This window comes from Ahaetulla prasina, chromosome 8 (genome assembly GCF_028640845.1).
Source record: "Ahaetulla prasina isolate Xishuangbanna chromosome 8, ASM2864084v1, whole genome shotgun sequence".
Taxonomy (NCBI): domain Eukaryota; kingdom Metazoa; phylum Chordata; class Lepidosauria; order Squamata; family Colubridae; genus Ahaetulla; species Ahaetulla prasina.
This window is the reverse complement of record NC_080546.1, coordinates 26,169,936-26,197,396: the sequence shown is the minus strand read 5'-3', so window position 1 is coordinate 26,197,396 and position 27,461 is coordinate 26,169,936. Positions and strand designations below refer to the sequence as shown.

The 27,461-nt window shown below is 37.8% G+C and overlaps 1 protein-coding gene across 1 annotated transcript in view; it reads left to right on the top strand.

Moving 5' to 3' along the window:
* Positions 1–26,361, top strand: part of TACR3 (tachykinin receptor 3) — a 57,464-nt gene extending 31,103 nt beyond the window's left edge. The window contains exons 4-5 of the mRNA XM_058193125.1: positions 22,031–22,227; positions 26,052–26,361. Coding sequence (XP_058049108.1) covers positions 22,031–22,227; positions 26,052–26,361 — 507 coding nt within the window. The remainder of the gene's footprint in view (positions 1–22,030; positions 22,228–26,051) is intronic.
* Positions 26,362–27,461: the final 1,100 nt, after the last annotated feature.

Below are 27,461 nucleotides of genomic sequence, written 5' to 3'. Positions count from 1 at the left end.
TGTTTCATCAATGTGGATGAAACAGTCTAAGACAGTGTTTCTCAACCTTGGCAACTTGAAATGGGTGGCTTTCAACTTCCAGAATTCTGGAAGTTGAAGGCCACCCATTTTCAAGTTGCCAAGGTTAAGAAACATTGATATAAAAGAATTGGAATTGCAGAAGACAGTGGACCCATGAAAATCAGTTAATAATGGGAACTCAAGAAGGGTACGCATAATAGAATCTTCAACTGAAGAAAATTAAGGAGACATATCTTTTTTTGTTAATGGTTTTCAAGTAGCATTAGCTTGACTGTTTGTTTATTATCTAGATTAATTTTTCTACTTGGGAATAACTAACAAAACTAAACAGAGTTAAATATACAGAGACAGGCTGGTATTGTATTAAGCCATCAGGCTAAAAACCAAGAGACCGTGAGTTCATGTCCCCTCTTAGCGGCCGGTCCCTCTCATAGCCCTACAGTATGAATGGAAAATAATTTATAAAATCTTTCCAGGAAAATTTCAGGGACTTCCACAGGCAGTCACCCTGAATTAACACACACTTGAAAGATCCAAAACAAACCCAGATATATAGTCCATATTTAATATATCAGACAGATGAGTGGTACCTGGCTAGATAGAATTTGTGAAAGTAAACATTTTTCTCTTTCCAAATATCTCTCTGGCCCCATATAGTATTCGCACTAATTCAGCACAACTGGAAGAGACCAGCAGGTTAGTGGAAGATGATTAAGAGTTCTTATCTTGTAACATATCAGCAACTTGTGGAACACTAGATGCAAATTGATCGTTCTTTTTTTCCTGCAAAATAAATATTAGCGGGTCATTGAAACATGGGGCACCTGCTATAAAGTCTGTCTCTCTTTTTTTTTCACGCTGAAATTTTCATGGATATGTGGCTGAAAATGATTTTAGTAACATTTAAGTTAAAGCAAGATCTTAGGCTTCTTCTGCTTAGCTGACAAGTTTGACATTTAAAAGATGAGCAGCTAGTTTAATAACTTAGCTACAGAGACAGCAGTTGCTGTACTGATTAGAAAAAGGTGAGGGCTCTCTGAAAACTTCACCATGATTCAAATTCAGTTATAAACATTTGAAATGCATTTTTTTTATGAAAATCCAGTTTCTACTGCTCATGTTCTAATGAAATACATACGTACATACATACATACATACATACATACATATACAAACATATATAAATATTGCTCATGAGAAAATGATTTCTAAAAATCTGACCATTTTGCTTAATAGTCCATGTTATTTCATATTTATGCTGACTCTGCCAATCAAGAGTGCTACAGTAAAGTTTTATATATTTATGTTTTATTTATTCTTATCCTGCCTGTATTATTTTTAGGGGAAAAAACTCAAGGTGGCAAACATACCTTATATTCTAATATTCATTCCTTCTCCTATTTTTGCCACAATACATGACTATTTTCAAATTATAAAATGACATGCAATGTAACAAAAGTCACAACCAATTCTTTTTTAATAGAATTTTCTCAATTATTGCCATCAGCTTATTTTCTTGTACCAAAGGCCTTCCAATCTTAGGAATTACTAGGGGCTGACTATGAAGATAAAATGACAGATGACGTTTGTGAAGGAACAGTATTATACTTGATTTAGGAAAAGGTTAGGGCCATATCTGATAGTAAAATGAATATTTTGCATATATGTATACCCAAGGTTGACAAAAATATAATCACTCACATATCTTATTCTGAGATTCTTACCAATCAAACTAAGAGACAATACATTTGAGCACCAACTCGGGTGCTTCAGAGTTTGGATGTAATCCCTAAAGCCCTTCTAAACTTTGCTAGGAAAGTGCAATTTTTACTATGGGAGAATTTATACTTTACTAAGTAAATATATAGGGAGTAATAAAATTAACTGAATATCATTAGTACAGTTTAGTTGTCATACAGAGGCGCTCATTACAAAATGGTGATGCATGCGTTACATCAGACAAGTGACACTATGAAGTAATTACATCAGGATGTTTGATGCAAGTATGTAAAGCATGCTGCTTATACAATGATGTCATGTCAAGTTATGTCATCATTTGGTTTCTTCCCCCCCATCTCCTTGAGATGCCCAATTATGGAGCTAAATTGAGTTGCTGATATCCTCTCAAAGTCCCATCCTTTTGTTTAATATTGAGAATTCTGCCTTCTAGAACAGTACTTTGCTGGCTGAGGGACTCTGGGAATTGAAGTCCACAAGTCTTAAAGGGACCAAGGTTGGAGACCCCTGTTTTAGAACCTTATTCACTCCCTGAATATATTTAAATGTTTCAATCCTGTTATCCCTTTCCCTTCTGTCCTCCAAGCTATCTGGCTGTACACCGCCCTGAGTCCTTCGGGAGAAGGGCGGTATAAAAATTTAATTAATAAATAAATAAATAAATAAATAAATAAATAAATAAATAAATAAATAAATAAATAAATAAATATGTATTCAGTTCAGGGTGGGTTGTATTTAACTTTACTACCGGTTCACAAGAGGAGCTTGCTTTGCGCATGTGCGCATGCTTCTGTGCCTGCGCAGATCACCCAAGATGATGTCATGGCGGGTGGGCGGAGCCTCCTGCCAGTTTTACTACCAGTTCTATAGAACCAGACCGGACCATGAGCAACCCACCACTGATTCAGTTCCTCCAATCTCTCCTACATATTTTGTCCCTCAGACTTTGTAACTTTGTTGCCCATCTCTGGACTCGCTCAATCTTATCGATACCTTTTTTTAAGTAGGGCCCTATAACGGGACAGAGTATTCCAAATGGAGTCTGACTAAAGCCCTATATAGCAGGATTAGGGCCTCTTTCTTGCTGGTGGATCTTACTTTGCTATTGATTCTTTGCCTACCCTTTGCATTCTTTTCCTTTCAAAGAATGAAAGGAAAATATATTACAGATCAAGATTTCAATGTTCACCATGTGTCCTCACAAGAATAAGACTCTTGGACTATCTCTGAGCTGCAAAAACTGAAGAACAATTATATGGAGCAGAGAGAGGCAGAAAAGCCTAATTCAGGGGGTGGGGAAAACCTCCTAGTCATCCAGATTTTCCAATCTAAATTTGGTAGTCCTTGTGGCTAAGACGCTGAGCTTGTCGATAGAAAGTTCTGCAGTTCAGTAGTTCAAATCCCTAGTGCTGCAGTAAGCTCCTATTATTTGTAACGGGAGTGAGCTCCCATTATTTTTCCCAGCTTCTGCCAACCTAGCAGTTCAAAAGCACGTAAAAAATGCAAGTGGAAAAATAGGGACCACCTTTGGTGGGAAGGTAACAGCGTTCCACACGCCTTTGGCATTTAGTCATGCCAGCCACATGACCACGGAGACATCCTCGGACAGTGCTGGCTCTTCGGCTTTGAAATGGAGATGAGCACTGCCCCCTAGAGTCAGGAATGACTAGCACACATATGCAAGGGGAACCTTTATCTTTAACTCTTAAAATATGTTATCAAAAATACATCATGTTTACACTACAGTGCAGTTTGCTGATTCACTCGCTTAAACATCACAGTAATTTGAATAGTGACCATATAACAACAGCCTTACTCTAGTCATATGATTTCACTGCATAAATTTGGACACCAATTTTTTTCCCCCAGGAGATTATATGAGAGTAGCAGGATTCTCTCTCTGAATAATTATTGTCTAATTTCCAGAGATAATGAAAAAAGACATTGGAGAAAGCAGAGCTAATGCACTATTCTTTACTCTCCCGTGCACAGTTTTAATTGTATAATTCTATAGTGATGATTGTCAAAAACTTTAAACTGCATCCTAGAAATGTCCACAATTTAAAGAGATACACTAACTAATATACTAAATTATATTAGGAAAACCAGAATGTTCCTTTGCCACATTATTTATGAATTCCATCTGTACTTCTCTTGTATTTCAGCTTCCAAGCCTGGTGTTCACCAAATCTGTTAGATTTCAATTGGAAAAGTCCCACACTGGGCATTTTTAATTATCATTCTGGCTGGAAGTTGAGGAAGTTGAAGTCCAAGAATCTGGAGATGACCAGATTAGGTTCGGGTACCCTATTTCCCATCCCCTTATTAACTATAGATGGTCTTTTTGGCAGGGTCATTCTGTGAAATTTTCTGTATTTTTGTGGGGGGGTTTTCCTGATTATATTGTTTTCAAAAATTTCTGGTCACAATCCTTTCTCTGAATCATTAATAGGCTTGTTTGGATGTCATTTTGCTTAAAATTAGCCAAGCCCAGAAGGGAGATGATGAGACTGTGTATTGGATTAGAAGCGATTTAAACAGTGACTATAACTAAGAAGCTGGAACCATGTTCATAACTGCATTCATATTCTCCTCTGTGTGTTCATTGCATCCTATGACTATCATTAAATGTTGTATCATTAAGTGTTAAATTTGTACCCTATGACTATCATTAAGTGTTGTAAATGCTGTACCTTGACGAAGGTATCTTTTCTTTTATGTACACTGAGAGTGTATGCACCAAGACAAATTCCTTGGGTGTCCAATCACACTTGGCCAATAAAAAATTCTATTCTATTCTATTCTATTCTATTCATAGCACCAGAAGTGTGTGAACCATTTGTGTGAGAACTTTCATTTATTAGGCCAAAGAACTTTGGCCAAGGAAATAGCACCCACAATTGTTATGAAGGCATGTTGTTGTGAAGCTTTCTTCTGTTCTTAATTCTAGTAGAGTTTACTGAAACAGAATCATGAAGCTAATATAGAATTATAATTTAATTTAACTTAGACATAATATATTTGAGATTTAGGGCAAGTTTCCTCACCTACTACTTACTTACTACTTACTTCCTTACTAACAGTGGTGGGTTTCAAAAACTTTTACTACCGGTTCTGTGGGTGTGGCTTGGTGGGTGTGGCATGGCTTGGTGGGCATGGCTTGGTAGGCATGGCAGGGGAACGGTACTGTAAAATCTCCATTCGCCCCTACTCCTTGGGGAAGGATACTGTAAAATCCCCATTTCTTCCCGATCAGCTAGGGCTTGGGAGACAGAGAATAGAAGGGGGTGGGACCAGTCAGAATTTTTACTACCGGTTCTCCGAGCTACACAAAATTTCCGCTACCAGTTCTCCAGAACTGGTCAGAACCTGCTGAAATCCACCTCTGCTTACTACTACCGAGAATAGTCACTATACAGCTCTATGAGTAGCTTAGGAATGATTATATAGCTGAATCTGATCAGATTAATGAATGTGTGAGAGAGACCAACAAAAAAAAAAACCCTTGCACCATATTCTTAAGTATCTGAGTAAATAGCTACACAGAAAGATCAGCCATGTTATAAAATACAATATATTAACAAAACTATGAATGAATCTCTCAAGCTGGGCTTCTAATTGCAAATATTTCACGAATGTTGGAACTGTGCACCTAGGTAGTTATAAATGGGGCATAGATAGATTGAAGGAGATCAGGCCTGTCGATGGAAGACAACCACATGGAACAACACTGTTAGGCAGAAGCTTTGGATTTACAGGCTCCAAGGCCTCTTTTTCCCTAGAGCCACCAAAGATGGGAGAGTATAGTATAGTATTCCTAGAAGAGTATAAAATTGGATTTTCAGTTGTTTCAGTGGGAGGCAAACCATTAATCTTCCAGGTGCAATTCAAGGTTCAAGTCCCACCAGGCCCAAGGTTGACTCAGCCTTCCATCCTTTATAACGTAGGTAAAATGAGGACCCAGATTGTTGGGGGCAATAAGTTGACTTTGTATATAATATATAAATGGATGAAGACTATTGCTTGACACAGTGTAAGCCCCCCTGAGTCTTCGGAGAAGGGCGGGATATAAATGCAAATTTTAAAAAAAAGGTGTTGGTGATCATTTTTGAAGCTCTTCATGGCATGAGTCCAGGTTACTTAAGGGACCATCTCACCCCACTGGGTTGGCCCGTACCACTTGTGCCGGCCAAGGAGACATGCTGCAGGTCCTGTCAGCTCAATTATTTTTGCTGACAGGGTCCAGGAGGAGGACCTTCTTTGCAGTTGCTCCTGCCCTCTGGAATATCTGCCCTCCCCCCCTCCCCCAATGTAAGGTTGGCCCCAATCTTTTTGTAAGGGCTTAAAGATGTGGCTGTGTTCCAGTAGGGAAACAGTGCAATGGAGTTGAATAGTAACAGATCCCACCTCCTCACCTCCACTCCACCCCCATCCTCCCCATGTGTCTTTAGTTTAAGATTTGATTTTAGCATTTTTATTTTAATTAAGATGTTACTAAGCCACCCAGAGTTACCCTGTGGTAAAATGGGCAGCCAATGAAAGGCAGAGAAGAAAGAAAGAAGAAAGAAAGAAAGAAAGAAAGAAAGAAAGAAAGAAAGAAAGAAAGAAAGAAAGAAAGAGAAATAGAGCAAGGAAATGTCTTCCAATAATGCTCATTAATACTGGCTGTATTTAGCCTATGGCCACATGTTGTTTTTTCCCCACCTAATTGTGGAAGCTCATCTTCCAGATGCAATATAGTTAGTTATTTTTGCTGCTTTTATTTCCATCAATCTTAGTGGAGGAGATGCCTGGGAAGAATTGATTTTGCTCCTATCTTTCCCCAAGATCAGGACTCAGTTCTATATATTTATTAATTACCCTCTATATTTCTCATCCCAAGTATTAGAAAGGCTGGAGAATCATCTGCATTGTCATTCTCGTCTCTAATTCAAATTAAGCTTGTTAATTCCTTCATTTCTGCACTTGCACACTCCTTGCACATCATTTCCTTGCATTATGCTGATATCTGTAAACAAAATAACAATGTATTAAATTTCCAGCATTTAATTTATAATTTATACACTTAATGAGGCGATATGCCATTGATGTGTAACTTAGTACTGAATTGTTTTCAAGCATGACAATGCAGATATATTTCAAAACATTGACACACTTCCCTAATGTTAATGGAAGAGAATATATTTCCTAATGCTTTATCCATTCAGTTCCAATTAATATTCCAAATAAATGATGGACGTGTGTCAGATCAACACAGTTTCCAGTGATGAATCACATCTGCAAGGGGAAAAATGAATTTATCTTGTAGAATCCATATTGGCAATGTTTGAAATACGCAGCAGCATTCTGCAATATTCTTTGGCAACCGATAAATGTCTCACGGTGGGCAGTTCCACACTGCCAAATAAATGCAATCATAAAATAAGACAAAAGATGGTACAGATGTACCTTATCATGGCACAGAAGAATAGAAACAAATACTGATCATCACTACTGTCCTCCAGATACATTCACTGACTCTTTCAGTCCATCTAATCTGACTTTACACAGGAAAGGAAAAATTAAGACCGATGGGAGGTGATCATTTATAAGAGATAAATGCTGATGGGTAGAAGGTAGAATATCCTCTGTTGCCTATTGTTTCACATTGTAAAAACTTCCTAATGAGCATACAAACTAGATAAATCCCACGTTGAGGCAATACTGTATTTTCCATAAACAGATATTGTCAAGAAGTAAGAGTTGATAGGGAAATGAATTCATTCAGGGAAGGAGAGCCTTTGATAATATCTTAATAATGTTTCTTTACTTAGATCCGTGATGTCGAACCTATGGCACATGTGCCAGAGGTGGCACACAGAGCCATCTCTACAGGCATGTGAGCCATTGCCCCAGCTCATCTCCACAGCGCATGTATGCATGCCTCCTACTGGCCGGCTGGTTTTCGGGTTTCTACCAGGCATGCATGTGGGGGGTGCATGTGGGAGACACGCATGCATGCTTTGGGGGGTCATGGGGGTCACTCACACATGCACAAGGGGTGGGGTGCATGGGGGTGGGGTCATGTGCACATTGCATTATGGGTGGGAGTGCACGCTTTCAGCCCTCAGTGCCGAAAAGATTAGCCATCACTGACCTAGAAAGTTCTACATATAAATACATAATTTTGTCTTTAATTTCTGACTAACTCATCATTCAAGAATCCCTGACTGAAAAGTTTTTTTAATCCACTGTCACATCTTTCACCGAAAACTTGGTCAGCATGCCCAAGTATGCTGATTATTACCTGCAGATTTGCAGGTTAGAAATGTAGGAAGAATAGTCACTTTTTTAGTCCAATCGATTAGAGGAAATAAAGTTAGACTAATTACCAAGACTGAATAAAATTTCAAGGTGGTGTTTCAACAAAGATTTCAGGAAAGCACATTCGGAAGCCGCTTTTATGAAATATAGTATCTTCTTCGCTTCTTGGAGTAAAATAGCAATAGCACTTAGACTTATATACCGCTTTAAAGTGCTTTACAGCCCTCTCTAAGTGATTTACAGAGTCAGCATATTGTCCCCAACAATCTGGGTCTTCATTTTACCGACCTCCGGCAGGATGGGAGGCTGAGTCAACCTTCAGCCTGGTGAGATTTGAACTGCCAAATTGCAGGCAGCCGGCAGTCAGCAGAAGTAGCCTGCAGTACTGCACTCTAACCACTGCGCCACCATGGCTCAGAAATGAAATATATTTCCTTCATTCTGCAGTATCTTTCTCCCCCATGGCTTTCTCCAACAATTCTAGAGTTAGAAGAGACTTCTGGAAACCTCTCTAGTCTTTGCACAGAAGATTTCTGAAAGAAAATAAATGATATTGAGGACACTGTAATGCAGGGGTCTTAATTTGAGAATTTAAGGCAAACTCTTTCTTTTTTTTCCCCTGGAGAGAAAGATTCATGTTATCTCCATGGCACCCAGAGTTCTTGTCAAGGCAAAAATTACCCATCTCCCTATTGACTATTGCAACTATTAACTGAGCCGTGGTGGTTAGAATGCAGTACTTCAGGCTATTTCTGTTGATCACTGGTTGCCAGCAGTTTGGCAGATCAAATCTCACCAGTTCAAAGTTGATTCAGCTTTCCATCCTTCTGAGGTGGGTAAAATGAGGACCCAGATTGCTGGGGGAAATATGCTGACTCTGTAAACCGCTTAGAGAGGGCTGTACTGCACTATGAAGCGGTATATAAGTCTAAGTGCTAGTGCTAGTGCTATCCCTCTGGCTTGACAAAATGTATGGGGATTGGAAAGAAATTTGTAAGTACTCCATTATGCCAACTTTACAGTGTCTTTTTTAATACCAGCGCAGCAATGACATTTTAGCTATAAGAAACAGCCAGCCTTGGATGCCAGGTCTGGTGGATAGAGAGAATCCAACAGGAGATTTCCCTCTTTAAACATGGAAATATCTGCTTGAGATGAAAATATTAGCAAAGTAACATCCTTGGGTTTCTCTCTTGTTTGTTTATTAATGTCAGTTGCTCATTTCCAGAAAACTAATAGATTTTAAGCAGCTTATGGAACTTACAAATAAACACAGTACAAAATAATTTTAAGAAAGCAGAATCTAAAATGTAATTTCCCAAGTTAAGCACTGAAATTAATGAGTTAAAATTCATTATTGATTATGTGCAGCAAATTGATGTCAATATCACAGACTAATTTTCTCTAGGATGATTTGAACCTGGTCCTTTGTGCACCAATTGTCCTGAAACTGAATCCGTCCATTTTGCTGCTGATCCTTCTCATCTCCTCTTTTGTTTTACCTTTCCCATGATTATGGATTTCTCCAGAGAGTGATTATACAATATGTACAATTTGTTTGGTGGGTTATAATTAATCCTCAAAAGCTTCTAGGAAAGCCAAGTTTTCAATGGCTAATCAAAAGCCTTGACAGTAGGAACTTCACAGAGCAAGCTCTCTCCAAGGTAAGGAACTGTTACAGAGAATGTTCATTCACTATCATAGTAGTAGTAGGTAGGTAGTGACCTTGGGGAGTGTAATTACCCAGAAAAATATATAGACTCTATTAGGGAAAGGCCATGATAAGATAGCTGGGCTCCATCTCTACAGTTCTCTATAGATAGCAATTAGCCCATTAATTGCTATCTATAGATAGCAATTAGCCCAGTAGGTTGCATATAGAAACCTATTGGAAACTGGTGCAGCTCCTACTGACTTTCTGACCCAGAGACTATAGGTGTTGTGACCCAGGCACAAGTAGGTAGTAGTAAACGCAATCAGTTCAAAAACAAACATAGTTTATTAGAACAGCTGAGAATTAACTCATTCTCAGCGTTGTCCAAACTAAATCAAAGCAATGTCTTCATAACACAATTCTCCAGTCTCATCACCAACCTTGGTCTAATTAGGCAAATTGCCAAAGGCTTTTCTTGGCAAAAGTTCAAAAGACACTGACAAGAAATAAATGCAGCAAGACAAGGAACAAGGCTATCAACGTTGTTTTCCGACAAAGAGCCCAAATGCCATTGCTGGTCTTTTAAGCCTTATGGGAGGGGTCAAACATCTCTTGGCCCTACTCCCAAGTCATCCTCTTTGCTTCATCTGCTCTTGCCTTCTGGCAACTCTTCTCATGTGTGCATTAGGAACAGGCTCCTCCTGTTCCTCTGCCTCACTACTGTCAGCCTCTGGAGGCTCCGGAGTCCACACATCACTCCCAGATGGCCTTGGCCCCACCTCTGCCTCCAATGCAGAGCCCCCATTTGGGCCTTCCCCAGCCTCCAGGACTGGCCCATGTTCTTCCTCAGCCTCATCGCTGTCCGACTCAGTTGCCAGCTCTGCAATCTGCTGATGGACCACAACAATATGATAGAAATAAGCCCATTCTTCTTTATTAATTAAACAGTTCTTTTAATAGATGTGGCATAGAAACAAAATAAACTAAGCCTTTGATCTGAGGGATTATATGCTTGTGGCAAAGGTGAATACCAAAAGTATTTGTGACTGAGCCAAAATTCCTTCGGTCTATGAATCACTGGAAAAGCTTTATTTTCATCTCTTAGCCCAATCCTTCCTTAGATGTCTGTGCACTTATTCAATCAACATTGAAAATCAAATTTCAGAGAACCTCTTTTCTTGTCAGGATAAGCAGACAAGAATAGCATTTTTCCTATTGCAGGCTTTTGTTTCCATTTTTTTTAATTTTTTTTAATTTTTTAAGCGCTCCCATTTTTTTAGGTTCAGTTTTAGTAATGCAGTGATTCTCAGTCTCTGGTCGGTGGACCCCTGGGGAGAGGGACGCAATTTTGTCTTAGAGGATCTGTGAAGGCTTGAAGAAATGTTATGATTTAAATCTTGAGTTAAGTCTTGTGGGTCCGGGGGCCCTGGTCCAAGCCCACAAAACTTATTTAAAGGGGATCCATAGTGAAGAAAAGGTTGACAACCACTGTAGTAATGGATTGATGGTATTATATATATATATATATATATAGGTCTTTGGTTGTTCGGGTTTTCTCCCGTGTAAAATTGGAAGTGTCTTGCCGACGTTTCGACGAAGTCTCATTCGTCATCTTCAGGCTTCAGCTTCGTGCTTCTGGGAGCAATGTGTGAAGCCTGAAGATGACGAATGAGACTTCGTCAAACGCCGCCAAGACACTTCCAATTTTACACGGAGAAAACCCAACAACCAAAGACCTATATACAAACACCCGTGAAAACCTCAGAAAACAAATATATATATATATATATATATATATATATATATATATATATATATATATATATATATATATATATATATATATATTATTTATTAATCACATTTATATACCGCCCTATCTCCCGAAGGACTCAGAGGCGGTTCACAGGCAATTAAAAACATATAAATACAAGTTAAAATAACAATTAAAAAACTTATTCTACAAAGCCAATTATTAAAAACAGTATAAATAATAAAACCCATTTAAAACCAATAAATTTAAAATCTAATCCAGTCCTGCGCAGATGAATAAGTGTGTTTTAAGCTCGCGACGGAAGGTTCGGAGGTCCGGAAGTTGACGAAGTCCTGGGGGGAGTTCGTTCCAGAGGTGGGAGCCCCACAGAAGGCCCTTCCCTGGGTGTCGCCAGGCGACACTGCCTCGCTGGCGGCACCCTGAGGAGTCCCTCTCTGTGAGGCGCACGGGTCGGTGAGAGGTATTCGGTAGCAGTAGGCGGTCCCGTAAGTAACCCGGCCCTATGCCATGGAGCGCTTTAAAGGTGGTTACCAGGACCTTGAAGCGCACCCGGAAGGCCACAGGTAGCCAGTGCAGTCTGCGCAGGATAGGTGTCATACGGGAGCCACGAGGGGCTCCCTCTATCACCCGCAGCCACATTCTGGACTAACTGCAGCCTCCGGATGCCCTTCAAGGGAGCCCCATGTAGAGAGCATTGCAGTAATCCAGGCGATATATATATATATATATATATATATATATATATATATATATATATATATATATATATATATATATATATATATATATAGGTCTTTAGTTATTCGGGTTTTCTCCTGCGTAAAATTGGAAGTGTCTTGGCGGCGTTTGACGAAGTCTCATTCGTCATCTTCAGGCTTCAGCCGTGCTTCTGGAACACATTGCTGCCAGAAGCACGAAGCTGAAGCCTGAAGGTGACGAATGAGACTTCGTCGAAACGTCGCCAAGACACTTCCAATTTTACACGGGAGAAAACCCGAACAACCAAAGACCTATATACAAACACCCGTGAAAACCTCAGAAAACAAATATATATATATATATATATATATATATATATATTATTTATTTATTAATCACATTTATATACCGCCCTATCTCCCGAAGGACTCAGGGCGGTTCACAGGCAATTAAAAACATATAAATACAAGTTAAAATAACAATTAAAAAACTTATTCTACAAAGCCAATTATTAAAAACAGTATAAATAATAAAACCCATTTAAAACCAATAAATTTAAAATCTAATCCAGTCCTGCGCAGATGAATAAGTGTGTTTTAAGCTCATGACGGAAGGTTCGGAGGTCCGGAAGTTGACGAAGTCCTGGGGAGTTCGTTCCAGAGGTGGGAGCCCCACAGAGAAGGCCCTTCCCCTGGGTGTCGCCAGACGACACTGCCTCGCTGATGGCACCCTGAGGAGTCCCTCTCTGTGAGAGCGCACGGGTCGGTGAGAGGTATTCGGTAGCAGTAGGCGGTCCTGTAAGTAACCCGGCCCTATGCCATGGAGCGCTTTAAAGGTGGTTACCAGGACCTTGAACCGCACCCGAAGGCCACAGGTAGCCAGTGCAGTCTGCGCAGGATAGGTGTCATCACGGGAGCCACGAGGGGCTCCTCTATCACCCGCAGCCACATTCTGGACTAACTGCAGCCTCCGGATGCCCTTCAAGGGAGCCCCATGTAGAGAGCATTGCAGTAATCCAGGCGATATATATATATATATATATATATATATATATATATATATATATATATATATAAAATTGGAAGTGTCTTGGCGGCGTTTGACGAAGTCTCATTCGTCATCTTCAGGCTTCAGCCGTGCTTCTGGAACACATTGCTCCCAGAAGCACGAAGCTGAAGCCTGAAGGTGACGAATGAGACTTCGTCAAACGCCGCCAAGACACTTCCAATTTTACGCAGGAGAAAACCCAACAACCAAAGACCTATATACAAACACCCGTGAAAACCTCAGAAAACAAATATATATATATATATATATATATATATATATATATATATATATATATATATATATATATATATATTATTTATTTATTAATCACATTTATATACCGCCCTATCCCCCGAAGGACTCAGGGCGGTTCACAGGCAATTAAAAACATATAAATACAAGTTAAAATAACAATTAAAAAACTTATTCTACAAAGCCAATTATTAAAAACAGTATAAATAATAAAACCCATTTAAAACCAATAAATTTAAAATCTAATCCAGTCCTGCAGATGAATAAGTGTGTTTTGAGCTCGCGACGGAAGGTTCGGAGGTCCGGAAGTTGACAGAGTCCTGGGGGGAGTTCGTTCCAGAGGGTGGGAGCCCCCACAGAGAAGGCCCTTCCCCTGGGTGTCGCCAGACGGCACTGTCTGGCTGACGGCACCCTGAGGAGTCCCTCTCTGTGAGAGTGCACGGGTCGGTGAGAGGTATTCGGCAGCAGTAGGCGGTCCCGTAAGTAACCCGGCCCTATGCCATGGAGCGCTTTAAAGGTGGTTACCAGGACCTTGAACCGCACCCGGAAGGCCACAGGTAGCCAGTGCAGTCTGCGCAGGATAGGTGTCATACGGGAGCCACGAGGGGCTCCCTCTATCACGCGCAGCCACATTCTGGACTAACTGCAGCCTCCGGATGCCCTTCAAGGGAGCCCCATGTAGAGAGCATTGCAGTAATCCAGGCGATATATATATATATATATATATATATATATATATATATATATATATATATATATATATATAGGTCTTTAGTTATTCGGGTTTTCTCCTGCGTAAAATTGGAAGTGTCTTGGCGGCGTTCTAGGAACACATTGCTCCCAGAAGCACGAAGCTGAAGCCTGAAGGTGACGAATGAGACTTCGTCAAACGCCGCCAAGACACTTCCAATTTTACGCAGGAGAAAACCCAACAACCAAAGACCTATATACAAACACCCGTGAAAACCTCAGAAAACAAATATATATATATATATATATATATATATATATATATATATATATATATATATATATATATATATATATATATATATATATATATATATATATATATATATATATATATATAAGGTTTCTCGTGTGTGTGTGTGCGCGCATGTGTGTGTAAGCTTTTCACTAGTATTACTGCATCAGTTTCATTTCCAGTTCAGATGTAAATGTTTTGCAGCTTTGTTCTTTTAGTTTTTAGCCTCCCCAAATTTTTTTGTAACTTATTCAGCCCATCAGTTCTGATCTCTGCACTAATTTTATTGAAGCTATAAAAAGACAAAGGCTTGTCAAAGAAGTATTTTTCTTTTCTGAGATGATTGGATGGGAGAATGAAGCCTTTGTTCTCTTTTGACAACCTTCATGAAGAAGAAACTGCTTTAATATCGTAATAACTTTCTTACTATTCGCTTGCTGGTTTTGTACCTTTGGCCAGAGACTGGGATAAATGAGAGAGAATTCCCTTTTGTGGATTTGCCTTCCTTAGAAGAGATAAAAAGTTCTGCAGAGTATCGTTTATGTGCACAGCTTGCAGCCTGCTCAACATCCTTATCTTCCCCCAGATTCTTTTGCCCACTAGTAGCAAATCCATCACATTGATGCTTATTTTTCTCTTTGTTATCTCTTCCATTCATGAAGCACATTTGCATATCTATGGGAGAGTACGTGTATGAAAGAATAAGCATTGTTGGCGGGAAAGAAAGTTTAAAAAAAGAGCCCCTTCACAAATAAAGTCATTACAATATTTAATTATTCAACATTCATTCATTTTCTATTCATTTATTTTAATCTTTTTAGTTTAGTGATCCATTTTGCAATGGGCCTTTCCCAACATATGGTCATTGACACAATAAAAGTGTGTGTTTGAGAAATAAAGGTTGTGTGAGGGAGCTGCAGGCCATACAGCAGACAACAGTGAAAAAAGTGCATTATGCACATAATTAAATATGTGCATAAGCTCCTAAATATGAGCATAGATACTGAATTAAGTGGGATTCCATGCAAAATCTGTTCATATAAGGGCTCCTGTTCTCAGTTCTCTACAGACCTTGCTGGCTTTGAGTCAAAGCCGTACTGTGCCAAATCCATTCTCTGAACTCCCTTCCATATTCTTGCAATGAAGACTCATTATTCAAGTCTGCTTCAGATTTTATTCTTTGTGATAATCATTCTCATAAAGTTTATGCAAGGCAAATTGTGAGGGGTTTTTTTTAATACAGCGTAAAGGATGCCATCATAGGGAACTGTTATCTTTTGAACAGGTTTCATTCCTACTTCACTTTCTGTCTTCTCATCAATTTAATCTTGCAATAACTGTCATAACCACAGCTTCACAAAACAGATTAGGGACTGACATACTGATTGGCCCAAAATTGTTGTTCTGTGACCTTGAAGACTGAATGGTGATTTGAACAATCTTATCAGAAAAAGACAAGACAAATTCCTTGTGTGTCCAATCACACTTGGCCAATGAAAAATTCTATTCTATTCTATTCTATTTTATACCATTCTATTCTATTCTATTCTATTCTATTCTATTCTATTCTAAAAACAAATGTATACATAGAGAAATACATTTTACATACTTTGTGCTTTCAGTTGAAATATCTGAATGTTCAGTTAAAAACCATTGCCTATTTCTTACGAAATAAAACTGGGGAAGCATTTTAGAGAACCATTGAATCAGTTTGACTGATCACCAAAGGCTTTCTCATTTTGATGAATGAAGCTGTAATTCTTCCAGTTATGCGCACAGAAGGATGTTTCCTCTTGGGACAAAGAGTAATGGAGTGTAGAGATGTAATTTTCCTTGGAAATTATGCTATGATTTATGCCGAAAAATCATTTTTAGCACTATTCTGTTCAATAAAGATGCCATAATGTTGTCAAAAAAGTAAACACTTCTGAAAATTAAGACAGATGAAAAATTATATAAGAAAACAGTACTCTAGGGGGTCACCTAGACGTGGACCTGCCATGAAGTTTAAAGATGAATGAACTGGTATTATTTCTCTAATTTTGAATATTTTAAACAATAGTAATCAATGTAGAGGTTTAAAGCAGGGGTGTCCAAACTTGGCAACTTTAAAACTTGTGAACTTCAACTCCCAGAATTCCTTAGCCAGCAAAGGAGTTGAAGTCCACAAGTCTTAAAGTTGCCAAGGTTGGAACCTCTGGTTTAAAGGCTTCTTTTAAGAATAGATGATATGTTGTTTATACACGTTACTTATATATTATGATTTGGAGACGCTTCAGTTGGGTTTTAGATCACAATCTAGTGTCAAAACGGCATTGATCATTCTTTGATTATCATTTTGGAATAGAGGTGGGAATGGCGCATCTATTCTTGTGCTCAATGTCTATGGAGATTCTCAGTTATCCAGATCATGATTGTCCCAAAGATGTTTTTTTTCAAGAGGCAATTGGACTTTCTGATTTTTCTTTGAAGACGTTTTGCTTCTCATCCAAGAAGCTTCTTCAGCTCTGACTGGATAGTGGAGAATGGAAGGATTTATACGCCTTACATACAGCTGGTTATTTGCATTCTTTTAGTGAGTCATTGTCATCAGGGTCACCTGAATGCTGCAAATGGGTGTGGAGCCTTCTTGGAACTGTTGAAATAGATAGATAAGATAGATGATGCTGTAGTCCTCCCCATCTGTTGACAGAGGGCTGTTCAGCTTTGATATAGATGGCACTCTCTTACAGTGGTTTTCCTTCTTCTGGGGCCAGTTCCAGTAAATGTTGATGGGGATAGAGGTTGCAGTAATGGACTGCCTTGGAGCTCAGTACCCTCTACTCTCCCATTTAACATTTAGATAAAAACAATGGCTGAGTCATCCATTGGTTTAGGATCTAATATAGAGTACACCATGATACCTAGTATACTTCTTCATCCCAGGCTGTCCAAGTGATACTTTTTCAATGTCATGAACCAATATTTGAAGGCTACTTGGATTTGGATGGGGAGAAACAAGCTCAGGGTCAATTGTGCCAAGATCAAGTAGCTGTAGTTATTTGGGGCCCTAGATCTGGGGATTTTTAATCTTTAGTCTTGGATGGAATTGTACATCCCAATTTGAAATTGATATGCACCTAGAGGGTTATCCTGAACTCACAGCTCAAAGTAGACAGCCGCTCTGGCCAGGAGAGCCTTTACAAGATCCATCTCATGTACCAGTTACACACATTCCTTGAACATAATATTTTTGTCATTTAAGCTACTCATCTCAGAACTAGGCTACTACAAAACATCCATAATGGAAAATAATGATTTAGCAAAAACTAGAGTAGTTTTTTAGCAATGACAGTGAATAAAGAATTTATTATGTTAAAATATAAACTTAAAGGATTATACAGAGGCTATCAGAGAGATATAAAGATGGGGGGAAGAGGAAAAAGGGAGAACCAATAGAAATATAGGATAAGCTATGAAAGCATGGAATTTTAAGTGAATAAAAATAAAATCAAAATAGTTTAAGAATAAAACTTCTAAGAGATGAGAATATATAAGCATGAAATAAGAGAGATGTTTGCTCCTTTTTACTTTTGCTTTTATAAGATTAAGAATAATAATTTCAAAATCTTCATTGATAAAGAAATGGCTGATACTGAAGTTATGGAAATGGGCAGAATTTATTGAAATACAAAATATATTGTTTTAAAGCAAGGAACTTTAAAGAAAAACAAGACGGGAATTAATATAGATTAAGATTGAAATATTAAAGAGATTAGAATTAAATATATAAGAGATCTTTTGGAAATATTAAAAAGATGAGAATTAAATACATAAGAGATCATTTGAAATAATGAATATTAGCTGATATTATTTTGTTTTTTTCTTTGTTTTTGTTTTTCTTTTGATAAAATTAAGAAGAAGAATTCTTTAAAAAGTGTTTATGGAAATGTAATGGAATTATGGATGTTGATGATATAAGGATTGAAAAGAAATTTGTAAATGGGAATATAGGGTTTTAATATAGATGGTTGAGATAAAGGGGGGATAAAAAAGGGGGAAATAGACTTGATTAAAGGGTTAAATTCAGGACAGAGGGTTAAATTAAATTTTATATTAGAGATATGCAAATAGTGAAATTAAAAAAGGGGGAAGGGAAATATATCTGATAAAGTATAAAAGAGGGTGGTGGAAAATTGAATTGGATTTGACTATGTACCTGACTGATATTTTGTTCAAAAAGTATACTGTATGTAAGTATACAGTATACAGAAAGTATACTGTATTTAAAAAAAAATTAAAAAACTTGTTCAAAAAGAAAGAAGACATCCATAATGCCATTGAAGACCACTCAGAGCTGATCCAGAACATAGCAGATTAGGAAATAAGGAGTGGATCACATTATGCCCATTTGTTATCCATGCCTTGCAATCTACACTTGTTTATAAACTATGCTTGTTGGCTTCTAGGTACTATTCAAAATGCTAGTTATAACTTGTGAAACCCTTTATAGAATTAGCCCTGGGTATCTGGGAGCCATATATTCCCACCCAGTAAGAGCTAGAAGAATGGATACCTCCAAGTCTCTTCAATTATCTCCAGGCCTCTTCACTAGGTCCTCAGTTAGGATGTAGAAAGTATGCCTTCTTTGTTAAGGTTCCTGACTTCTAGAATATGACACCGTCCCCTCCCCTCCCCCAAAAAATCTGTACAATTCCCATCTTGATGGCATTCTGAAAGTCACTGAAAACTTGGTCTAGCTGCCAGTTCTGGAAATAAGGGGTCCCCTATCTATTTTTCTTAGAGGCATTTTGGAAAACATTTCAAATATTTGTGATTTTTCTCTCTATATTTTTATTTAATTTTATAATGTAAGCTGCCTTGTGATGGTTGTAACTAAGCAGTCTCTAAATGTAAATTAATAAATAAATATTTTATTTATTTATACTAAAATAAATAAGTACCGGTATAGCCAATGAAGTGCAACAGAATGCAAAACACACATATAATGTAACCTTTCCCTCCCAACACATGGTTCTTCAGGTTTGTTGGGCTTCAACAATACCTTAAAAATGATTGTAGTGAAAATGATTGCAATTAATGCACAAAACAAGTGTGCATTAGCATTAACAAAGCAAATGGCTGATTCTGCAGTGGTGCAAAGCAGTCTGGATACAGTCTGGATACAGTCAGAGAAAAAACAGATACAAAACTAGAGTTATGGAAACCTTTCATCCTACAGTTCTATATGGAACTGACAGACAACACAAATGGAAGAACTATACGGAGCAAAAATCAATTTTAGTATTGTGCAGTATAGCAAAGAAGCCACAAGTCCATCAGGTATCAACCAAAGAAACATGCCAGGGATAGAAAAGGGCTCCTTTCAAAGATTGCACACTGATTACAAAGTGTTTTGCTTCCGAGATGTGCAATCTTTTGATAGCTGAGTGGGTGAGGCTGGGACTGGAGCCCTTGTCTTTGTTTCTCAATTGTGAGAAAATTATTTTAGAGATTATATTTTTTATGGGACAATCAACACAAACTATGAAAATGATAACGCTACCATACATCAAAAACATTTCAGAAACAACCACATGATATCACTGTAGCACACAAACTAACACCTTCGAAAACATCCTAAGCAAACGAAAAAAAACTAGTAGCCCAAATTAAAAAAAACAACAACAACCAGGAGTCTTCTACAATATATAGTAGAAGGATTGTAACAACCACTGTACAGGCAGAAAACATCCATGAACACCAACTAGCACATCCATGAATATATTCATGAACATCAACTTGCAGTCCTAAAAACACAATAAAAATTATTTAATCTCATAACATAGGAGCAGCCCCAGTCTCAGCTGGGAAACTATTAGCATCCTTTTTCTTCTTCATCTGTTCAGTTGTTTACATTTTTTGGAGACTGACCTTAGACAAAGCTAAATCCAAAAGCACCAGGGAATTTTTGGACATTTGGCTTTTTGACAAATCAGACATCAGTAGATACATGGAGATAAAGCATATTTATATACCATTTAAAAGACACAATAAAAAGCTAAGAAACAGAAAGACCAGAACTTATCCTTTCCAGCAGCCAACACTCAGATAAGCAAAGATTAGCACTAGACAAACAATCAAGCAGAAAATAATGTTCTAATCAAGGAACTACCAAGAAGAAAACCACAACCCCACTAAAACTGGCAAGGCAAGCTATTGCATATAAACAGGGAGCAAGCCCAGTGGTGGGATTCAGCCAGTTCACACCATTTCAGGAGAACTGGTTGTTAACTTTCTGAGCAGTTTGGCAAACTGGTTGTTGGAAGAAATCATTAGGGCAGAGAACCGGTTGTTAAATTACTTGAATCCCACACTGAGCAAGCCCCATACTCATCCACACTTACGATGTAACCTAGCTGGATAATGAAATGTCTGCAAACAAACAACAAAGCTTAGAGAACACCAAGAATTCCATAGCTCAACTCTAAGCAACATCATTTCCTTTATTAGAATTTCCCATCTATCTGAACATTCCCAAGAGATGTCAACTGTGGTGCCACATAACATAACATAACATCAGAGTTGGAAGGGACCTTGGAGGCCTTCTAGTCCAACCCCCTGCCCAGGCAGGAAACCCTATACCATCTCAGTCAGATGGTTATCCAACATTTTCTTAAAAATTTCCAGTGTTGGAGCATTCACAACTTCTGAAGGCAAGTCGTTCCACTTATTAATTGTTCTAACTGTCAGGAAATTTCTCCTTAGTTCTAAGTTGCTTCTTTCTTTGACCAGTTTCCACCCATTGCTTCTTGTTCTACCCTCAGGTGCTTTGGTGAACAGCCTGACTCCGTCTTCTTTGTGGCAGCCCCTAAGATATTGGAACACAACTATCATGTCTCCCCTAGTCCTTCTTTTTGTTAAACTAGACATACCCAGTTCCTGCAACCGTTCTTCATATGTTTTATCCTCCAGTCCCCTAATCATCTTTGTTGCTCTTCTCTGCACTCTTTCTAGAGTCTCAACATCTTTTTTACATCGTGGCGACCAAAACTGGATGCAATATTCCAAGTGTGGCCTTACCAAGGCATTATAAAGTGGCACTAACACTTCACGTGATCTTGATTCTATCCCTCTGTTTATGCAGCCCAGAACTGTGTTGGCTTTTTTAACAGCTGCTGCACACTGCTGGCTCATATCTAAATGGTTAAGCTGCTATTTTACTTATTCACTTTATACCAATGGTTATTTGAGTCAGCTATCCTGTAAAGCACAACAGCTATCTACCCATATGTCAGACTTAATTCAGGCCGTAAGTAAAGTGCAGAAGGCTCAAATCCATATCAAAATACTCTCTGTTATCTGAGCAAAGCAAAGGGGAAAATGTCAAAATAAATTAATTCCTTTTATATTGTTCTGTTTTGTTTTTTCCAAATTATTAAATAGCTGTATTAATTTAATATTCCAGCCATAGCAGCTTAGTATCTAGTGTTGATAATATTAAAAGGAATTTACAGACTTACAGAGTTGTAAAAAATAGGAAAATCCATTTTTTTCCCCATCTGTTTGCTTCCAGGTTGTAAAAATGATGATTGTAGTTGTATTGACATTTGCCATCTGCTGGTTGCCATATCACATTTACTTCATTCTTACTGGAATCTATGAAAATTGGAATCGGTGGAAATACATTCAGCAGATCTACCTAGCAACGTTTTGGCTCGCTATGAGTTCTACTATGTATAATCCCATTATCTACTGCTGTCTCAATAAAAGGTAAGGTTGTAATTTAAGCATAATCTCTCTAGAGTTGGGAAGCCTGGACATTTATTTTTTCATTCTTGTATATTAAATGAATTTCATATAGTCATTGTTCATCCTGGAAATCAAGAGAGACAGAAAAAGAGTACTTATAGATCTCCTGCACTATAAAAAAGTTGATTTACCTAGATGCTCAGAGCAGTTGTTTAGAAATATACACTTGTGTTGACATTCTTCAATCTATATTCATTTCCTTCCTGTATCCTTTTTGTCACCATTTAGAGCAGGGGTCTCCAACCTTGGTCACTTTAAGACTTGTGAATTTCAACTCCCAGAGTCCACAAGTCTTAAAGTGACCAAGATTGGAGACCCCTGATTTAGAGGTAATCCTCCAGTTATGACAGTTCACTTAGTAATCATTCAAAGTTACAAATCCCTGCCAAAAGTACTTACAACCAGGTCCCAAAGTTACATATTTTGCAGCATCACAGCAGTCGTTCACACTTACGAATGATGGCAGAGATGCTGCAACATGCTCCTTTGGTGCTATGCCTGAGAATTCTGCGCTGCCCATGCTCCTCTCCCCTCCTCTGCTGAGCTGCAGACTCTCTCACAAGTGTGTGCAGCCCTGCCCAGCTGCTTGCTGGAATGGCGAACCTCTCTGGATTTAACAAATTGTGCCGCAACAGAATTGGAGAGCTTGGCGCACCATCGCCCTGCTTCCCCGCGCATGCCAAAAGCACTCCTTAAAAATTGCAAGAGGGGTTTCCAAACAACCTGCTTTCCAGCTCCATAGTGTTTCTCCCCACAGCTCAGGATACTCTTCTTTCACTGGAAAAATGGAAAAACTGGATTGCGAATGAAAGAAACCCAAAAAGTTTGTATTGCTAAAAAAAAAAAAAAGTAAAATCAGACCTTCCAACTTCTCACAAGAAAAAAGTAAGCTGCTGCAAAGTTGGGAAGGCTGATTTTACTTTTCTGTAACCTCTTGTAACTAAGAAAGTACAATATAGCCTATGGAAACTTACTTGAAATTCTCTCCTTTGAAATAATGTTTAAACCAAATTGAATTTCATAAATGAAACTTGAACCAACACACAATAGATTCGAGAAGATTTATTTACTAGCACAAGCCTGTTATATCAAAATCAATATCAAAAAAATATGGTAGTAACAAGGCATTATCTCTATCCAGTGGTGGGATTCAGCCAGTTCGCACCACTTCGGGAGAACCGGCTGTTAACTTTCTGAGCAGTTTGGCAAACTGGTTATTGGAAGAAATCATTAGGGCAGAGAACGATTGTTAAATTACTTGAATCCCACCACTGTCTCTATCTTGTACAAAGTCAACATTTTTTAATGTTGATATTTTTAAAAAAATGCTAGTTGAATCTGTAACTCTCTGAGCAATTATATGAAATAGCAAATGCTTACAACACATAAAAACAATTGCATTAAATTTATATGTGATATAAATAAGATATAAATGGATAATAATTCACATATTAAATGTGATAATAATTCACATATTAAAGAGATATAAGACCTCTCATCAATCTTGTGATTCTTTTGGTCAGATGTTTTAGTAGCAGATGCTGTCTGAGAGAATCTATCTAATATTATATGACACCCTACCTGAGAGCCAGCAAAATTCAAAAATACAGATGGGAATAGGCTACTTGTCTTTGCAATATAAGCAAAATTGATACACAAACAAAACTCAGAACCTAATTTCATTTTGATAGACATTTCAAAGGGGACATTAATTCCTGCCATATATATGCAAATATTTTTAGATGATAGCAGAAACACAAGCACAGCCTTTCAGCATCTCGTTCAAACACCTGGCTGTTGCAATCTTATTTAACACCCACATAAGCCCCTCAGGATTTGCATCTGGCACAGAAATGATGCTGTGTTGTTCTTTCTGTCTTCCCATCCAAATTGAAAATGTATTGAAACATTTATTATTTATCCCCAAAAATTCACGATGAATTTAGATTGCAAGTAATTTATCTAAAGAGAGCTTCGTTTCCTTACATTTTTTGTATTCAGCGGTGTTGTTTGTAATATTGCTTTGCACATTCAAGCTACAATTAGGCATGAGTTGAATCAACTGAACTGTAGCTCAGCGGTAACTGAAATGGATGAGTCAGTATTTGTTGTGTTTAGGTCTAAGTCCATTCCATAAACATTCTTACAATTTTCATTTAACAAACTTCAAACACTCAATATTTGTTTTCAAACTATACACATGAAGTTTTATTTTGATTCACTCAGCATGTTGCCTTGTCATCTGCTCTCATTGTATTTTAAATACTTCCCTTTAAAACTATCTTTTTCACAATTACTGCTAAAACATTACATTTTCTACACATTCCTCTTCAAGATAGGCACTTTTATAATTACCACTGCAAAATCTGACAAAGCATTCAGTTTGAACTGCCTTCTCATCCACAGTTTTATTTATTTGTTTATTACATTTATATACCATCCACCTGGATCCACATATTAGTTGGGAACTGCAAATTATGTTCTTTTTTAAAACAAATTGTAGTCAGAATTATCCTGTCTCTGAAGTGGTATTTCAAGGTAGATATTTAGGACACAAATGGGCCCTGCTAGCAGAAAGAGCAGGAGGGACCCAATTCATCAGGGATGCTTTATCAGATTTTGAAATAAGTGATGGATTTTTTATAACGATGGCAATGCTACAAGTTATAAACATGTTTTCTTCAACTGTATTACTTTTTTGGATGGAGCAATGGCATTTTCGGATTCTGCACATATACAAAATTATAAGAAAGTGCATGTTTGTACAATGCCAAGCAGTCTTGCCTCTTTTTTTTCTTTGTGAAAGGAGTTTAATCCACAGAAAATACAGGTAGTCTTTGTTTAGTAACTGTCACGTTTAACAACTGTTTACAGTTACAACTGTAATAATAAAAAAACCTCTGCAACCAGTCCTTGCATTTACAAACTTGACAGGTATGTAAAGCAACAAAAAACTGAAGTAAACATAGCTGTGATTTTATTTAGACTTCTTCACTAGCAATCACATTTCCTGTTACAACTGTAATCACTAGGGCCACCTGTGAAGTGCCATCTAAGAACAATATTATTCTTAAATCACATCTAATATACTGTATATGTAAATCAATTCTAAATTAACCAGCTGAGAGGGAGGAGGGGCTGCTAAAACATCTAATCCATAACTTTTCAGATGATTCATTTTCACTCTCCTGATGACGTTGTGCGTTAAGGAATAGCTGATAGCTGGGCAGCACAGTCTGACACTCTCTTTGAAATTAGATGCAGAGATGCAGCTGGATTTGCATTCTGTTTTATTAGGTTTCTAGTAGTTTCAACAGATGGGAATCCAGTCCTTTTTTCCAATCCTGCTATTAAGAAGTCTCTACGCATCTGTTACAATTAGAAAGTTTCTTCTTTTGTTGAGCCAAGTTCATTACACTTTTTATCCATTAGCTCTAATTCTACCCTCTGGAGTAATCAAGAGCAAGTTGCTTCCATCTCCGGTAGGATAACTTTTCAGATGTTTAAAGGCCACTATCATGTTCCTCTTTTAATTTTTTTTTTCTCTAGGCTTAATAATTATCTCTAAGCCATTCCTAGTAGAACCAGAATTGACAATCTCTATCATGTTCGTTTCTTATGCTGTGCATACTTCAGTTTGTATACATTCCTGAAGATGTGAAGCCCAGAACTAAACTCAGATATCTAGAAATGTATATTTGATTAACTCTTCTCTAAAAAATGTGTTCTATGAGATATGTCAAATATCAAGTACATACACTATGGCACGTGCATGTGTTTTACAGGTTCCGAGCTGGTTTCAAGAGAGCTTTTCAATGGTGTCCTTTCATTGAAGTATCTAGTTACGACGAACTGGAGCTTAAGACAACAAGATTCCATCCTACCAGGCAAAGCAGTTTATACACAGTTACCAGGATGGAATCCAGCATGTCGGTAGTGTTTGAATCTGGTGATGGTGAAAGCAGCAAGTCTATGCGCAAGAAAGGAGCACAAGAAGCCAATACAAATGGGTGTTCATGCAGGAGTTCAAAAGCTAGTTCAGCAGTGTCAAGTTACATCAATTCTCCATATACATCAGCGGATGAGTACTCCTAAAAGCTTTTCATGAGTTTATAATAGATGTGAGACACATAGCTAAGAAATAAGACAATGCTATTCTGCCTTAGGATCAAACATCTGGAAAGCAACCATGGAGCACTAACTGCATGTGTATACCGTATATCTTGCCTCTTATCATCAACCTTCTTTGATCCAACCTGGGTTTATTTTTGTGTGTGTTTTGGAAAAGGCAAAGAAAGAGTCTTGTTTACATTAACATTGTGACTTAGTGCCATGGGATAAACTGGAACATCCATGTAAATTATGTAAAATGGGCGATTAAGAACAATTTATATCGCATTGAAATGAGCAGCACAAAAATATTTTCAATGTTACTTAAATAATTGCTCTAAATCCACTCCTTATGGAACAAGGGGTAGACCTGTTCTTTGGAATTAAGATAAATCTGATTTTTTATTTATTTATTTATTTATTTATTTATTTATTTATTTATTTAGCCAGCCTCCCACCTCATCAAATGACTCTGGGGTGGCTCACAACTTAATGTTACTGATTTGCATCACGTACGTTCTTCTAGGGGGATAATGTGATTTTAACAGTGAGGCAGATAAATTGCTATTGTCCTTCTGAAAACCTGAGATTGCTTACAGCTCCATTGTTTGGAGTCTTGAGTGAGGAAGAGCCAACTTTTAGTACAAGGGCTCCAAACTGTCAAGTTACATCTCTGAAATTCACTGCACCACATTAAGGCTCTTAATTAAGCATGAGACACAGCAGTTGTTACCATTTTTTAATCTGTTCTGCATCTGATTTCCTGCCCCATCAACTGCACAGCAGGTGCAGAACATATTCACGACATGGACCAGAATGAAGCAGGCCTTTCCATTTGCTACTTTCATAGACATACAAATGTCTGAGTTGCATTCAAATAGAAAAAAAAATCAACAAGTGCTTTTCACTGTATCACACTAGAGCTTTAGCTTAGCTTGTGTGATAGCTTTCTTAACTCTGTTAATCACATTGTTATCCATAGGTATCCAGTACAAATTGCTATGTGATGGAAATGACAAAACATATATTTCAAAGTCACGATGTAATTCCCAGGCTTTCCTATTTGCATCTTGTGGTTGTATGCA